The sequence below is a fragment of the Dromaius novaehollandiae genome, chromosome 1 (assembly GCF_036370855.1).
Source record: "Dromaius novaehollandiae isolate bDroNov1 chromosome 1, bDroNov1.hap1, whole genome shotgun sequence".
NCBI classification, from domain to species: domain Eukaryota; kingdom Metazoa; phylum Chordata; class Aves; order Casuariiformes; family Dromaiidae; genus Dromaius; species Dromaius novaehollandiae.
In genome coordinates, this window is record NC_088098.1 from 121,902,121 (window position 1) to 121,920,507 (window position 18,387).

Here is an 18,387-nt window from a genome sequence, read left to right on the forward strand (position 1 = left end):
TTTTTTTTTTTTTTGTTTGATTACAAACATACTTACATTCAAATTGAGCAAAGTATTGTGTACATATTGGGTGTGGGGAATTAGTTGGTCATTTCTGCTTGGTGGAATGTGATTTTTGTTAAGTCTGTGATTAAACATTAATTTTTCTGTTCGACTTCATAAAGTACTTGGAGATATTTAGGTAGAGGGAAGAATCTCTTCAAAATATTATAATTTGTTTGTTCTTTAGTGGGGGCTTCCAATGCTTTTTTAATGCAGCACTCAGCAGGAGTTGTGTAGGAACCCGACTTATTACAGGGTGTGTTTGTTTTTATATGCTTTCAGATAGCTAATGGGTTGGTGCAAACTACTGGTTGGCCAAGCGTCGTTACGTGTATTGGTAACTGGTTTGGAAAAGGAAGGTAAATAATATCTCATCTGAAGTACTGGAACTACAAATCAACACGCTTTGGGCTGCAATATTACAATCAATTTAAATATCCTGCTCTTGCTTCAGTGATCTGGGGGATGAAACAAGCATTTGCGTAGATCCTTGAGAGGAATTTTGTTATCCTGGTTAGTTTACCTAGAGTTTAAAACATTCTCTCATGCCAGAACAGTGTTCTGTAGTAGCTCTTTAATCTAGTTTAGATGTTTAATTTTTCAAATGAACTATTTCAGAATTGAATTAAGAAGAATTCTTGCAAATATTATCAGTCTAAAACCACTTTTAATAAAGGCAGTTTCCATACCATTTTAATGTGGAATTTCTCTTGTTTTCATGAGAAATTATGTAGGGCAGCTGATTTAACCTTTGTTTTTGTCACTTTTTTCTTTAACCCCCCCCCCCTTTTTTTTTAACCCTGCAGAGAGGTCATTCATAGTGCTTTTTTCGTCATACCATGCAGGATGTTTTCATAAATTTTGCAGTAGCTGCATGCTAAATCCTTTGGTTCTGATAACTGCTGATGCATATAACATACAGTAATGTTACTACAGTGCCATCCGTTGTAGATACCATTGAATGAACATTATTATGAATCAGTACCAGAAGAGGCCATGTGCAAATGAACTATGCTTTCTATATAAAATCATGGGATAATTAAGAAACTTCCATCTAAAGCTAGTTTTCTGTAGTCCCTGCAGCCTCTTTTTGAAATTTGTAAAATGTAGAGAATAATAACCATCATACAATATTGAATAAAGTTGGTGATTCTACACAAAAGGGATGCTTTTATTCAGATTTTGCTTCATGCAAAAGCAAAAATCTTTGCTCTTGGGAGGCCAAATAATGGACTGATAGATAGGGCTCTGGTCTGAATGCCTGTGAACTGGTTCTTGTTCTCATTTGCTACAAATTTCTTGAAATGTGAGCAGACCTTTTAGATCTTGTCTTCAGCTAGAGCAAAAGATGTGTTTTAGTTCAAATTAGGTTGCTCCGGATAAAATGTTACTGAAGACAAAGTAGTTTTCCCATGACTTAGGAAGAAAAAACTGTTAACTGCCTTGACGTTAGTAGGATTTTTGAGGTTTACGTTAGCCCAGCTGGAGTTATTGTGCAGCAACTCTAAGCTGGGATTTCCAGGGTGACAGCAGCCTGATGTGTCAGCCAAGCTTGTGCAGGTATTATCTTCAACTAGTGCATGGTAAGTCCAGGATGTGTTCAGAAAATACTGGATTTGCTCTACCTATCCTGTACAGATTGTTTTCTTCTACATGGTAAGTCTAATGTATTCTGAAAGCATCAGATTATCTGTGCAATGTGTCTGCCGGAGGACTTGCATTCCCAGAAGCATCAGACTTAGCATGCATATGCTACCCAACATGCGCATGTTTGTTTTAATCCAGGAAACGCTATCCAGAAACATGGAAGCCCTAAAGATGCCTTTAAATCCCGTTAAATGCAGAGTAAATTCTGTCATGCACAGAGAAGTACTTAGATCACTTCTATTAATATTCAGGTGCCTTGAAATTGCTGGATGAAAGACTGTAGCATAAAGGAATGTTCAGTAACAGGACACTAAGGTTTCAAATATTTCACTGACACTAAAGATGAACTGTTTTTTGATACACTTTTCTCACTATAATAATGTGTATTTTTGGAATAATAAGAAATGTTTGTCTTTTTTATGCAGGAGAGGTTTGATCATGGGAATGTGGAATTCCCATACCTCAGTGGGAAATATCTTGGGATCCTTAATTGCTGCTTACTGGGTGTCTACCTGCTGGGGTCTGTCCTTTGTAGTGCCTGGTGTTATCATTGCTGTGATGGGGATTGTTTGCTTCCTGTTTCTTATTGAACGTAAGTGTTTTAGTCTGATGAAAACCATGTAGGTGCTCATTATGGGAGGGGAATGTCAGCTGTTTAAATTAAAGCATCTGGTACAAAGTATATGTAGTAGTTTATTCAGATATAAACAAATGCTCTTTAAACTATGGCAATACTTAAACCACTTCTTGCTAGAACACTATACAGAGAAAAAGACAGGTATGTCCAAAGAGTTAATATGCTCAGACTCTGGCACACCTGAGGAAGAACCATTTCAGAATTCAGTCCAATTCCATCTTTATATAAACTCTTCAGGTGCATCTTAGCAGAGTATCCCACCTTGCTGCAATGTATATGCAGTGCTACCATCCAACCCATGTCCATATTCTGTACTACAAGATCTAGAAATCAGCTAATAGAGCAAGTTTTGTTATTTTAATTGTACTGATAGAGATTAAAAGAGAAAGAATTCTTCCTCGTGTCCTTATGCAGAGTCAGATATATTAGTATATGAAAGCTTATGTTATTGTAGCTGTTCCATCTCAGGAGGTAAAAATTCTGCAGATATAACTGTTGTAATGAGCTAGTATGCCAGACTAGCACTTAATACAGTCATAGAATGGGAAGGATACTATGGAGCACCATTTTCGTTTCTCTTACAGGTACAATTAGACACTTACACCAGGACTGCTTTTGTGTCATCTGTACTGTTGGCTTATTGGGAGTAAATTACAGAGTTGTTCCCCCCCCCCCCCACACTCCTCTCATAGTCTGGACCAGGCTGTACTGATACAAGTGTTTTAAGATATTTGTTATCCTTGTTTTCCCTATTAACCAGGTGTGGTATTGTATTTCAGACCCTAAAGATATAAGTTGCTCCTGCACACCATCTAGCGTAAGTAAATGCTTTTTCTATTTAGATTTCTGCCTTCTAATATACGTTTGCTATGGTAATTCTGGAAACCAGATGATCTGCATGGCCCTTTTGTGCCAGGCTCTGCTATAACTGACCCGAACATGAGAGAATGATCACTGTTCTGTGCTGCAGTAGAAACCAGTAGCTTACTTTCCATCAGAACAGGTGAACCAAAAGGTGAATGATTGGTATTAAGTTGTGTTTTGCAGAGGATGAACTCATTATAGCAAAACAAGTGAAAAACGTTCATCTTTAAGCTTTCTTATTTTCCTCCAGTCTTCCTGGGCAACAAGATACTTAGAGCTTTTGACCTATATCCTCCGTTTGCCCTCCTTATTTGGGCCAGGCTTAATGAGATAGCTGCCATCCATATCCTATGAAGGATCTCGCTGTTTGAGAATGCTGTACTAGGTGTTATGGAAATTAGGCTTGTCAGCCACCATAACAGGGCCCAACGCTAGGTTCCCGCAGAAAATTTCAGAGCCAAATCAAAACAAATTAAATAATTAAATTTTAATGACGCGCGTGCAGTAATTACAGCTCGAGCTGGGTGCCTCCAGAGAGGGACCCTAACATAAACAAATCCTGGGCAATTATAGTTTTTTCAACTTACATTTCCCACCCCTCATGCGGTAGTTAGACCAATAGTGATTTTTTGGTCTGGGGTCTCCTGCTCCTCACTGGGTCTCATCGTCATTCTGAGGTAAGCTGTTTTTCTCCTTATTTTTGTTTTTTGCGATCTCTGATGACGATTGTACCTCTGTTTTTGTTGGGTCTTACTGTTGTGTCTCAAGGTCCTGAGGAGGAGGAGGAGGAGGAAGTGATTCTAAATCATAACAATTAACACTGCCCCAGCAGTGAGCTAAGGCTTTGTCCCTCAAGGTCCTAATGCCCTGCACTGGTCTTATTTCAAAGCCTTGACACCCTCCCTTTCGGAGTGTGAGACGCAGGAATGCAGACTGCTTGTAACTTCCTTATCTTCCCAGCTTGAACCAGCTCTGAGGCCCTTTTCTTACTGGACTAAGTAAAAGTTCATTATTTTATCTAAGTGCGGCCTAAGGCTTCAGCAAATTTAGCTCCTCATGCTAAGCAAGTTTTATATAAGTTGTGCTAAGCGGCTACCTCTAGACAGTTTCAGTTTGCTATTCTTTAACAGTCCCCCCTTTGTTTTTATGAAGCATCCCTGCTAATACTTTAAACAGAGTTCTCAAAGCCTTTCAAGGCGTACTATCACGTTCCATAATCTTATGCATAATATGATTGTAAGCAATAGGCATAACACAGTTAAACTTAACACAACTACTACTGGGTGCAACACATGATTATAAATCGCTGTTGTAGTTGGTGACCACCCTAGAAGAGTTTCCCATCCATGATGTTCTCCGTCGCTTTTTATCTTTTCCGAGACGTGGTGTATCTCTTCCGCATCATGATGAATGGTGATTAGAGTTTTCTGTCTACTGTTTCGGGTGCGTTCTAGCAGTCGACAGAAATCATCATGTTGTAGTAGTTTCTTTACCAGGGTGAGATTCATCCCAATGGGGATAGGTAGTAAATTTTGAATTAATGTATAATCAGATTGTAACAACTGATAAGATCTAATAGGAGCTGAATAATTAAAGTTGCATCCCATAATCTTGGGTAAAGTTACAAATACAAATATTTGAGTGATTACTTGTATCTACAATAATGTTATCTATGAATATAAGATTACAAAGTGTTCTTACACATACACATTCTTTTTCAACATATACAAGTACAGTTCAACTTTAACAGCAAAATAAGAACATAGTATGACAGTATGTGGCCTGTTCCATTTAGGTTTTAACTTGGATTTTTGTGAAAATACTTTAAAGCTTCATCCCCAGGCTGTATACCAAGCACTTGTATTTCAGGTGGTGTGGATTGATATCATTGAGCATATATATATATATATTTTTTAAGATTTTCAAATCTTTTTGCATACTTAGAACATACTGGGTTAGTTGTTCATCTCTGTCTAACAGGCTGGTCTTAGCTGGAATAATAAGTACCTAGTACAGCTAAATGTCTCCCAAAGAGAATTTCTGCTGGTGTTAGTCCTATGGGTTGCCATGGGACATTTCAAACATCCCATAGAGCTAAGTTTAATGCTTCTGGCCATTTTAGGCTAGCATGTGTGCATTTCTTGCTATTTTTTCTTTTAATGTTCTATTCATTCTTTCTGCTTGTCCTGAAGATTGTGGGTTTAGATAAGGGGTACATAAGTTTCTTTTTATTCCTAATGATTTATATAACTGAGTGATTATGCTTGCCGTAAAACGGGCACCCCTATCTGAATCTGGGACCCCATACCTGGGTATGATTTCCTTCAGTAAGGCTTTTACCACTCTCCCTGTGTCAGCCTTTCTTGTTGGGAAAGCTTCTGCCCAGCCTGATAACTGATCTACTATCACTAACAAGTGTTTGTACCCATTGGCAGATGGCATATCCGCATAATCTATTTGTAGCTTCTGGAAAGGGAAGTAAGCCCATGGTCGCCCCCCTAAATCTGAGCTTGGCTTGTTATTTGAAAACTTCTGGCAGGTCAGGCAGCTATTTGTTATTCTTTTAGCAGCTGCATAAATTCCTGGAGCAGCCCATACTTTCTGTACCTGCTTAGCTATTGCCTCGGCTCCCCCATGAGCTTTATTGTGTAACCACCTAGCTATAGTAATTAAATATTTTTTTTGGTAGAATTGGTTTTCCTCCAATTGTCCATATACCATCATCACTTTGTTTTGCTTCCCACTGCTCCCATTGTTTTTTCTCTTCCACTGAGCAGTCTTTTTCATACATAGTTTTGGGGTCTCTTGAGTTTGGCCACTCACTCTGGTCCATCCTTGGAACTGCCCCCATACATTCTCTCAGAGGTTGTCGAGCTGCAGCCCTCGCAGCAGCGTCGGCTAAAGCATTTCCTCTGCTAATTTCTGTAGTATCTTTAGTATGGGCTGAGCAGTGTATTACAGCAATTTCTTTGGGCAGTTGAACTGCTTCCAGCAAATTACGTATTTCTTCTCCATTAGCTAATTTCTTTCCTGAAGATGAAAAGAATCCTCGCTCTTTCCATAACATCCCTGTTACATGACATACTCCAAATGCATATTTAGAATCAGTATAGATATTTACCTGCAGGTTCTTACCAATTTTTGCTGCTTGGGTCAATGCTATTAATTCTGCTCCTTGAGCACTTACAGACGGAGACAAAGGATTAGCCTCAAGTACCTCAAAGACGTTAGTGACAGCATAGCCGGAGTGGCGCCTTCCGTCCAAATAATAGGATGATCCATCTGTAAACAGAACTAAGTCTGGGTTCTCCAAAGGTTCATCTTTAAGGTCCTCCTGGGGCTTGCTCGAGCTGACGATCACCTGCTCACAGGAATGATGCGGCTCTCCATCCTCCGGTAGAGGCAGTAGCATTGCTGGATTTAAGATATTGCATCTTTTTAAAGTCACATTATCTGCATGCAGTATTATCAGTTCATAGCGGTGAGCTCTCTGTGGGGATAGCGCTTGAGTTGCATATTGTTTCATTAACAGTTCTACTTCATGTGGCACATACACAGTCAATGAGTGACCCAAAACTACAGGTCGTGTTTTTTCAATAAGAGCTGCCGTAGCTGCTGTTGCTCTGATGCATCCTGGAGTGCCTTTAGCTACCTCATCTAGTTGCATGGAGTAATAGGCCACTGGTCTACGGTGAGGACCTAGTTTTTGGGTGAGTACCCCACTTGCTACTCCCTGTCGTTCATGGACAAATAATTCAAATAGTTTGCTATAATCGTGTAACCCTAGAGCAGGGGCTGAAACCAACGCTTTTTTCACAGATGTAAAAGCTTTCTCCCTTGCTGGGCCCCAGGCCAAAGGCTTTATCTCCTCCTTTTTTGTTGCCTGTACTAGAGGCTTAGTAAGTTCTGCTAACCCAGGAATCCATGGTCGGCAAAATCCTACAGCTCCTAAAAATCCCCTAAGTTGTTTTTTTGTTACAGGACGAGGCATATTAAAAATTGTCTTTACTCGTTCTGGATCAACTAACCTGTGTCCTTCTTTTAAGATAAAACCCAAATATTTTACCTCTCTTTGACACAGCTGAAGTTTAGACAGAGATGCCCGATGCCCTTTTTCTGCAAGAGGGTTACATAGAGAAACAGTATCTTTTAAACATGTCTCATAATCTTTACTTGCTAATAACAAATCATCCACATATTGTATTAATACAGAATGTCCTGGAAGTTTGATATCTGAGGTCATTTTTGAGAATACACGAAAAAATAGTCGGAGACCCAGTAAATCCCTGTGGCAGCCTTGTCCAAATTAACTGTTGTCCCTTCCAAGTGAAAGCAAAGAGATCTTGGCTAGCTTCAGCTATCGGTATACTAAAAAAGGCTGCTGTTAGGTCAATCACAGTGAAATAAGTTGCCCAATGAGGTATTTGTAGTAAAATGGTTGATGGGTCGGGGACTACTGGATGTGGAGCAACTACATGTTGGTTTATAGCCCTTAAGTCTTGTACAAACCGATACTCCGATCACCATCAGAATCTTGTCTGTTCTTTTTAACTGGCAGAATCGGAGTGTTGCACAGGGATTCACAGACTCTAAGCATACCCAGTTTCAAATAATGATTGATTTGTTTTTGGATGCTCTTCTCTGCTTCCTTTGGAATAGGGTATTTAACTGCAAGAGGCAATCCCCCCTTTGTTTTTACTGAGACTGGACTACCTGATTTCAGTAGTCCCACATCCATTCCTGAAGAGCTCCATAATTTTTTAGAAACTGATTCTAAACCTGTTGGAATTTGCAGATTAGTTGACTCTGGTTCTGGTGTCTTAGCCAGAACACATGAACCCATAATTATTAGCTTTATCCCTTCCGGCTGTAAGCAGATCTGAGTATCCAAGGCTTGCAGGAGATCTCTCCCTAAAAGGCACATGGGCGCGTCTGTGGAAATTATAAAACGTCCCCACACTGTTTTACTCCCAATAGTGAGTACTAAGGGCTTAGATAACATTCATTCGCCTTTTCCTGTCACTACTTGCATCACTATTTTATCTGATGACTTGCATCCTTTAGGCTCAAAATTTAAAAAGGAAGGGGTGGCTCCAGTATCCACTAGAAAGGGAACTTCTAAACCTTCTATATTTGCCATTACCTGCCCCTCAAATTCAAATTTATATCCCATAAATTTACCCCAATTTCCACAGTATTTTCTGAGTCTCCTATCTCCTGTCATTGTGGACTGACTGGGAATTGCCTGGTCTCATTCTTAGTGTTTGATTTTCTCATGCTGGTCTCTCTATTCCCAAGTACACGGGGCCTCACTGGGCATTCCTGCTGCCAGTGCCCTTGTTCCCCGCAATAATGACAAACATCATTAACTCTTAATTGTACACCACGTTCACTTTGATTCCATCTATCTCCCCTGGTTCTTCCGTGCCCCCTCCCCTTGCCAGCCTGGCATATGCTCTTTAAAATACTTTGGTGTATCAGGGGCTGCTTGATCTAAAAAAACACTAATTGCAAAAGCATCATTGAAGTTTTGTGGGGTCATTCCTCCATATTTTAGCAGGGTTTACTGCAAAAGTCCCCAAAAGTCATGGGGGTGTTCATCTAATCACTGTCTGCATTCTTGCACTCTAGTCCAATTTACTCCTAACTCTCTGCATGCTCTAATTACTTCTGCTAAATTTCAAAGTCCTGTTTGACACACAGCTCTATCTCCTGCATTATTACAATCCCAGTTTGGGTCATTTGCTAGCCAGAGGTTTCTATTCCCCCGGCTTGCTGCGCTTCTTCCACATCTTTAATTATCTTATCCCATTCTTTTGGTTGAAATAATTCCCTCAAAAGAATTTGGGTATCACTCCAGTTTGGGTTGTGCCCGGTGCATATATTAGAAAATAACTGGACACATTGCTCTGCATCTTTTCTTAATCTCTGCATTTTACCACCCCATAAGGCGAGATCGCCAGGGTCCCAGGGTTGATTAGTAAATACCTGCAGCACAGGAGGAGGGGGACTGGCCCCTCCCTTTCCCCCTGGCTGAAAAGCGGCAGGGTTAGTCAGCACGTTGGAGATTAGGATAGAGTCTGGCAGCGGGTAGAGAAGAGGGAGAAGGAGGAGGAGAAGGAGAAGTAATGACAGATAGATCATCAGGCATAAAAGGTGGAGCAGAAACTTTTGGAGCACAGTCCGGGGTACTAGTATCTGCTAACACAAGTGTTACCTTCAGCAGGTTTCTTTCCTCCCTCCCTCCTGGCTCAAATGCTCCTGCGCCCATGCCCAGTTATCCCAAACATACCAGTAATCCATTCGACTTGGAAACCTGTCTTCTAGACGATTTCACAAGAAAGTTAGTTCCTGCTGATCGAAAGTCCCTTGCGGTGGCCACCGTTCTGCTGGGTTTCCCTCCTTTGTCAGAAATGGGCAATCCTCCTGACACAGCTGGATCAACCTTTTTTCCTTAGATTTTTTTTTTTGTTGGTACCATCAATCTTACTCCAATTTTCCAAAATTTCAGCTAAGGGCGTCCCCTTTTCTATGCTGAAATTATTCCCCATATTGAGTTTCTGAAAAGTGCGTCTTAAGCAAGTCAGGCAGCACACTGCCTTACCAGTAACACCAGCCCCTGTAGCTGGTGCGATCACACAGTCTCTTTCTCTCGCTTTCTGGGAACCGCACTCACACCACCCGAGTCTTTAACTGCTAGGACTGCTGTCCCTTCGCAGCGGGCGGCTTCTCAGCCGACGGGTGCCCCAATCGGTTCCCGGGCTACACGCGCACACGCACACGCACACGCACACACAGTACTGTTTACACTCACACCAGTCACAGTGACTCTAGATTTCTGTCTTATAGTTTTGCAGTGCGCCTTATGCTGATCAGGCTGCGCACCCCTTCTCCGGCTGGACCGAGCTGGGACTTAAAACCCACTCAAACCCTGGGGATGGGACTCGCACCCATCCCCTGGTACACCTTACGGTGATCAGCCCGCGTACCCCTTCAGTGCACTGTTACCAGACCAGAATTTAGAATTTAGGCGGGAGTTTAAGACTCACCTTCTCGGTGCCTCTTGTTGCCAAAGATCCTAGGTGAACTCACCCGATGGCGCCAGATGATCGTTTGGAGATGAGCGGCCCTGACAGTGGTCGCCTAGGGTCCCATCTGGGGTGCCAAACTGTTATGGAAATTAGGCTTGTCAGCCACCATAACAGGGCCCAACGCTAGGTTCCCGCAGAAAATTTCAGAGCCAAATCAAAACAAATTAAATAATTAAATTTTAATGACGCGCGTGCAGTAATTACAGCTCGAGCTGGGTGCCTCCAGAGAGGGACCCTAACATAAACAAATCCTGGGCAATTATAGTTTTTTCAACTTACATTTCCCACCCCTCATGCGGTAGTTAGACCAATAGTGATTTTTTGGTCTGGGGTCTCCTGCTCCTCACTGGGTCTCATCGTCATTCTGAGGTAAGCTGTTTTTCTCCTTATTTTTGTTTTTTGCGATCTCTGATGACGATTGTACCTCTGTTTTTGTTGGGTCTTACTGTTGTGTCTCAAGGTCCTGAGGAGGAGGAGGAGGAGGAAGTGATTCTAAATCATAACAATTAACACTGCCCCAGCAGTGAGCTAAGGCTTTGTCCCTCAAGGTCCTAATGCCCTGCACTGGTCTTATTTCAAAGCCTTGACACCCTCCCTTTCGGAGTGTGAGACGCATTGCTGCAGACACCCTCCCTTTCGGAGTGTGAGACGCAGGAATGCAGACTGCTTGTAACTTCCTTATCTTCCCAGCTTGAACCAGCTCTGAGGCCCTTTTCTTACTGAACTAAGTAAAAGTTCATTATTTTATCTAAGTGCGGCCTAAGGCTTCAGCAAATTTAGCTCCTCATGCTAAGCAAGTTTTATATAAGTTGTGCTAAGCGGCTACCTCTAGACAGTGTCAGTTCGCTATTCTTTAACACTAGGCATTGCAGAAAATAAGAAGCAAACAGCCCCTTCCCCTGACATAGTCTCAATGCAGCATGCATCTATGAGTTTGGGGTGTAAGGTGGTAGAGGGAAAGACCATTGAAGCACATGGCTGGGGAAAAGAGGCAGCAAGGACTGAATATGAAGTTGAGGTGAAGAGACTGAAGTAAACAACCCATGACAGTGAATTTTGTTATATAACATGACCTTTATGTAACCAAAACCAACTGGGGTTAATGAAGATTATACTTACGTTAATAAAGAGTTGTGAAATGGAGAGAGAAATAGCTTATGCTTAATGGTATGGGTCACGTGGCAATGCAATGGTTTAGTTTTTTTAGAATCATAGAATAATTTAAGTTGAAAGGAACCTCCGGAGGTCATCTGATCCTACCCCCTGCTCATAGTAGTGCTAACTTTGATGTTCATCGGATTGCTTAGGTCTTGCCTAGGCAAAGTTTCAACATCTCTAAGGATGGAGATGCCGTTTATACTTAGACAACATCTTTTTAAACATCCAGTGAGTTTTTAGAATGAAAGTATTGATCACAGGGTTTACTGGCATAAAAAACAGTGCATCTTGCTGTTGTATGAGAGCTTATATTTCAAGGGCCTAAATTTCAGTGAGGTAATGAACTTTACTAAGCTGTAAATGTGTTATCACACACATGCTCTTTTGTGTCTTTGGAATGCCTGCTGCCTGGATCACAAGGGAAAACACACCTATCTTGGCACTAGAGTTTGAAAATCCAGCATTAGAGATTGACCACTGAAGGCAATGTTGGGGCAGGATTATGAGGTGTGTGTGTGGATGTCTAAGCCTTCTTTGAGTTGTTAAACATTGAATGTATGCTTCCCTTGTCATGCTGGTAGCAAAACTGTAGCTTTTAATTGTTTCTAAAAGGAAGTCTTCTGTTTAAATATTTGCATAAAGTTGTTGGTTGCTTAAACACTATTTAAAAGTAAGCTGGGAAGGTGTTTAAAGCTCCAGTTACTGAGATGTTTGCCCAATGCATTTGGTGCAAAACCTCTTAAGACTTCTTCAGTGCTCAAAACCAAGTCACATAGAAAGCCATGTCTATACTAGGAAAAGAGATGTACCTTAGGAAGCTTTAGCTACTACATGGGAAGATTATTCCTTTCTTGCTTCCTGTACTGTGACCTGAGGGGAGGGAGGCAATCCAAGCAGAACAAGAGAAAAATAAGCAAGGAAAGAGAACAAAACAGAGAGCTTCAGGAAGAAAAGCTGTGCATACCTTTTGGTAACAGAATGTCATTTGTTACCATTGTTTGGTTTAAGAGTATGTTTGCAGGTTCACCTCTGTTTTGTTTTTTAAGACTTTGGTATCTGTATATTTGTACTGTAATCAAAAGGCTCTTTCTCCTTTGGCCCCCAGGGAGCTGTGGGTGGTCACGGTCTGCCATGTTTTAGACAAGTTCTTTGAAAGTGTGATAGGGAAGGAATGGTAAAGAAGGGCTTGAGGTTTCCCTTGTGTGAAGACAGATCAGGCCTGTTGAGGAACATGCTGGAGAGAAGGTCCCAAGGGAATCCCACATATGTTTTCCTGTAGTGAAAGATAATGCTTACGATCATCTGTACATGTATGTATGTGTCAACTATACCTTCTAGTTGCAAGTCTCACAGGTAGATTGTACAAGGATGGTTTCCACTTTTTATTCCTTCCTCCCCTGCATCAGTTTTAGATAGATAGCTTTTTACATTTTAAATGCTCTCTTTTTCTTGAGTAGTAACTGAAGGCAATTTGTCTTTTGTAATGTATGTTTTTAATGGTCTGTGGAACTCCTATTCTTAGTGTATTACTGTGAGATAAGGCATATTCACAATAAGCTCTGTACTTTTCATTTAATTCTCTTTCACTTCTTAAAGATAACTTCTGTCAACTATGAGAATATTTTCCGTGAATCTTAGAGACACCTAAGAGAAAGATTTTTTTTTTCCCCCTTGGCTTTTATGTAGTTCATAAATGCTCCTGAGAACATTTTAGCTGCTTTTATAATAGCTAGAGCATAATTTTTACAAAATATTCTGTTACGCTTTATGGATGTCTACCATTTGTTTCAAATACATTTGCTGGAAAGCATAACTAAAGAAGTCTGCACAATAGATTGCTCATATATTTCAGTAAGAGCTGGTATGGGAAAAATGTGGCATTTGATATAATAGTTGTCATGATATTTTTAACAAAAATATAGCATTTTAGGGGCTTTTTTTTTCCTTTCATTCACGGCCCCTCCACCCAGTCCCAGAAAGGGAGTATCATTTGACTTAATCTTCTCTAGGACAGCAACAAGATCACTGCAGCATGTGCAGCTTCATTGTGTAGCAATACGTTTGACCTACTGTTTCCCTGGAAACCTTGCTCTCCAGAGGAGAACCAAGGGCATCACTTCTCCTTTCCCCATTCCATATATTTGCATTTGCAATTCTCGTAGAGAGTTTTTAAAGTACTTCCCCACATTCCTTGGACTTTTCTCAGATTAAGATTTGCCTTTATCTTGGGAAGCTATATGCCATTTGAATGGCATAAATACCTTGCTTCAACCCTGTGTGGTCTGCAAAGTACAATGGATTCTAAATTCTAGATGAATATGGCTTGCAGTTTCCATTCACTGTGGGGAGAGTGGTTTTATGAGTTGAGGAAATTGATAAGATTAGAAGTTCAGTAAGATATCCTAAAATGCAGATGTGGTAGTGACCATATCTGATTGCTAAAGAAAAAAAGCTTGGTAATAGAAAGAAGGTTCATGCAATAAAATAGACTGTTATCACTTGGAACAAAAAATTTCAGCTTTGCTGAACAAGGATTAGAATTTGCTGGCAGGCATAAAATGATAACCATCATTTTGTGCTCAGTCGTTCTGAGAAGCAAAACAACCTGTGTGCTTTTGCCAATTGTTAGAAATCCTTTTTGAAGAATAATAATGAAAAAGAAAATATATGCTATAGTCATAATGCTATAGCAGGTCACTTTGGACAAATTTTTGGTTAGAGGCAGACAGCTGTACCTGCTGGTGCCAAAAACTGAACTTTGTTGTATAAGAATGAGGTGGGTTAAATTTAAACACAACTGAAATAAACGCTTAACATGAGTGAAATTTTTAGGGTAGAGTTATATTAAGATTTATAGATTTGATATCACTATCCTGGATGAGTTTGGTCTACTGTTTATTTACATCATATTCATATGCTTAATTTTTCTTCAGAGTTTACAATGGTGAGTGATCTCATTTTATTGAGTTGCCCAGAAGGACAAGGGAAAGCCGGGCAAAGAACCTTGAATACACAAGTCTCATTCTTCATTCGCCAGTTTGTTGGGGTGTGCTTTGTTTGCTTGCATTTACCTTTGCTCTGATTTATGAATTTGAAATTCGTTTCAAATTATTTGAGTGTAGTAAAGGGCATTTAGATGGCAGAATTGGAGGTTTAATATACAGCTTTCCAAATGGCAGTACCCATGATGAATAAATGCAAGAAGTCAGTGTGCTTTATCATGCATTGGCGCACTTTCATAATGGGCATTAGAGAGCAGGTTTAATGGCATTTGTAAAACATGATGATTTAGAACTTTTTTATTGCTTTTGGTTGCTTTTCTCCCTGTATTATTTTTGTAGGTACACGTGTTAGTTACAGAATGTTCATATGTCTTTATGCTCTAGAAAATTTCTTTAATATGATTTTGTGTTTCCAGGAAAACTAGTTCTCTTAAACTCCTGTGATAAAGTGCTCGTTCATTTAGAAGATACCAGAATATAATTTTTATCTTCTGAAAAGCAGAAAAAAGTTTTAAGTATTAAACGTGCAGCCTCTCAGTCTAGTCCTTACCCTGAGACACTTCCTCCTTACCACAGTAAATCTTATTTTTGACAGTCAAATGAAAAAGTCTTTCAGTTTTTTCTCTGCTGTGCTGCTGAATAAAGATGTAGATGACTTTTCTGTAGATAATGGATTTTCTTACCCATAGATTGTTGTAAATCATTTTCCAACAAGAGCCTGATTTTCTGTGAGATAAAATCTAAAAATTTGTTTTTATCAGACCCTGGAGGTTTGGGGTTTTTTTTGTTTATTTTGGAGCATGCATGCCAAAGATTGCTTGTGCACTGCACTAAACAGCATAAATACTTACACTTACCCTCAGCTCATAAATTTTTGCCTTCTTAGAAGGATATGTGAATGAATGGCAGTTTGTCTAAAGGAAACTGCAAGGTATGTCCTTGAATTTTTGTTGGGCAAGAATTACTCAGTGTTTCCTTTTGAATTAAAATGTTCAGTCAGGGTGGGCATTCCTTTCTGAATTTTTTTATTATTGTTTTTATCCTTAGTGTGGCATTCAGGATATAATTAGACACCTGGCAAACAAATATCTTATCCCTGGGGATTACACATTGCTTCTTGTGGTCTTAGCGTAGGTTATCTCTACCTGACTGCAAACTACATTGAAGCTGTAGATTTAATTCAGTAAATGAACCTTAATATCTCTGGCAAATCCTTTTAGGCCAAGGATCCCAGGCTGACATTTTCCAAGGAATGCTCATGTTAATAGATATATGTAGAAAGCAGTATATTAGCCAAGGTCCACCGGGGGGCCTGAAGAAATGTGCAGAATATGAATGGGCCTGATTCGTGGGAAGGCTACTTACCAGAGCTGCCTGGAAGGAGACAGTGGAGTAGGTTGCTCCAAGACCCTGCCTGAGAAGTTGTAGGGTGCTCTGACTTACTGTGTCTTGTAATTCTGACATTCTGCACTCTGGTAGATCCTACAGTATAGCCCATTGCCTCAATTTCTGTTTTGAGCTCCCTAGAGGCACTGCAGCTCTTCATTACCCCGCTTGCCCCCAAGAGGACGGCCTCTTGTCCGTTTCTGGGTAGAAAGACTAGAGCAAACATAAGATAATGGGTTAAACTTTTTGTATCTTCAGCAGGTAGGGAAGTGAAGAAAAATGGTTTTCCTGAAACAAATCAACTCAACTTCTGTAGCTGCTATTAAAGTAATCTGCTTACGAGAAAATAGAGGTTTGAAATGTCAGTGAATATTCAGTAGTGGAAAAAGCTGTTGAAGACACTAAGAATGGCATGACTGTGCTCCGAATTTAGTATGCTGCTTCTATGTACAAGACAGTGTGAAGTCAGCCCTCAGATGGGTTTTATGAGTGTGTTTTATATAGATTGCAATAGGTCTGCTTAAGAACATAAAAAAAAAAAAAAAGCACAGTCATTACATTAGAGATGCTCCATTTGGGGCTATGTTTACCATGTGATACACGGACACTTTTGTTGTAAAGAAATGATTAACACTAATGTAATCTTTAAAAAAAAGCAAAAAGCAACACAAGAGCTTTTTTTTTTTTTCCTCCCCTCTTTCAGAGTTCTAAAGCCTTCCTGAACGGTGCAGGTCGAGTCAGAGTCCAGATGCCAACCTTAAATGCTAAGGAAACCTGCAAATCTCAGGTAAAATGTAATTAGTTATTGTGAAAAGTATGGCAAACTTCCTCACGTGCAAAAAGCTCACGTGGAATATTTACAGTAGACTTACTACGGTCTTTGTTTTAGAATGCTGAAATCTATTTCCCTTTTCATATACAAATGTAATTCTGAACAAGAAAACTAAGCATTATCTAACCTAAATGCCTCAAACCAAGCTGAATATGATAACATGCTTACTCAGTTAGTTTTAATTTATGATCTGCATAAAATTCCAGCAAAAATGAATGCATTGCAAAATATTTTCAAGATAACTCATTTGAAATCTTTAAACTACTACTATTGTGTGTACCCCCCCCTTGCCCTCTCACTTCTTTCCGTTATTAATATAATAGATGTATGTACTTACAGGATTATGCATGGAGACAGAGAGTTCTAAATATGAGCAGTTATTCACAGGAATCCTGCTTAAAACCTGTAAGTGCTGGTAATTCTCACTGGAAACTGAACTCTGGATTTGCCCATTCATGGGCAAAAAGAAGTGTTAACCTGTGATGAACACGAAGTGAAAAATGTCCATTTCAAATACTGTATTTGTATTCGCTACATTAGGCACATCATATCCTGTGAGGATAACTTTTTTTACTTCTTCAAAATGGAAACTTCACATTCTTTTTCATTCTTTGCCCATAGAATAATAATCAGTGTTGATGAAAAGGTTTTGAAGTTTTTGTCAGGGAAACACTTCATTCATGATTTTGATTGACTCTCTTTGTATGTGCTGGAACAGTCTGTGTACTGCCCCCTCCATACTCCATTTACTCATGTTCGTTTTGAGCTGCTCAGGAACAGTCCCCAGCCCAGAAACAATTTGTCAATATTATTCCACAGCCAGCTGGAAAATAAGGAAGATGATGTAAGAATTACAGAGCTAAAATGTAGTCAGCAGTTTAGTAGACAAAAATGACTCTGTTAACTCTGGTTTCTTATACTGCTAATTGGCACCTTCACAGTCACCTCTGCAAAGAGTCTGCAGATCACATGGGCAAAGGCAGCATACCCACTCACACTGACTGATGTTCCCTTGTGAGCCCAACAGAGAGACAACATTGACAGCGAAGCATGAGAACACTTGCTGGCAATCCTGTTCGTTAATATTCCTTTTTTTCCCTGCCAACTGGGTTATTTCTAGTATGGAGTACAAATAAGGTTAAAAAAAAGAAAAATTCCTGTTTGTCTCTGCTTAGGGCCCCAGTTTTTCTGCCTGTGACAGAAGATCTTACTTCTGTCAAAGTAGAGTTGAACATCTCTGCTTTTTTACAGTGGTTTTGTTCCAGTTATGTTGAGCTGATTATCACTGTTAGCTTTTGTGTCTGTACAAAAAGCAGATGGTTAGCATATATGAGATGGTCTACTCCAAGCACACTAGAGAGGAAGCTTTTACTGATTTTTTTTTTCATTGACCTCTTCAATTACTATGAAAAGAAAGCAAATATTCAAGATATGCAGCGACTGAAAGCAGAGTGTGTTTTTGGCTGTGTGACCTGAGTAACTCCACATGTTCATTACTGCTTGTGTCAGGTTGGCCTCTTAAAAATTATACAAAATTGAGAGATAATGAATCCTTCCCCAGAGATCAAGAGTGTGCCATATGTCTAATCATGCTATCTGACAAGCTGACAAAGCTGAGCAATGTTATCTCAGCCAAGTGCAAACTGCTATTTTTTTTTTTATCTGGATACATGCAGCATAAAAATCCCATCTTGTCAATAGATGTCTTCAGCATGAGTTGTTAAATAA

The 18,387-nt window shown here is 39.9% G+C and overlaps 1 protein-coding gene across 7 annotated transcripts in view; it reads left to right on the forward strand.

The window, feature by feature from the left end:
• Window positions 1-18,387, forward strand: part of SLC37A1 (solute carrier family 37 member 1) — a 46,511-nt gene that overhangs the window by 11,818 nt on the left and 16,306 nt on the right. For 5 of the 7 annotated variants that reach the window (XR_010392835.1, XM_064525486.1, XM_064525471.1 and 2 more), the window contains 5 exons: window positions 325-401; window positions 2,115-2,281; window positions 3,106-3,143; window positions 16,531-16,614; window positions 16,999-17,064. Coding sequence is in view for 6 of the 7 variants with exons in the window: in XM_064525486.1 (XP_064381556.1) it covers window positions 325-401; window positions 2,115-2,281; window positions 3,106-3,143; window positions 16,531-16,614; window positions 16,999-17,064 (432 nt within the window). In the remaining variant the exon portion in view is untranslated. The remainder of the gene's footprint in view (window positions 1-324; window positions 402-2,114; window positions 2,282-3,105; window positions 3,144-16,530; window positions 16,615-16,998; window positions 17,065-18,387) is intronic. The other 2 variants (XM_026097998.2, XM_064525497.1) reach the window with 2 other exon arrangements.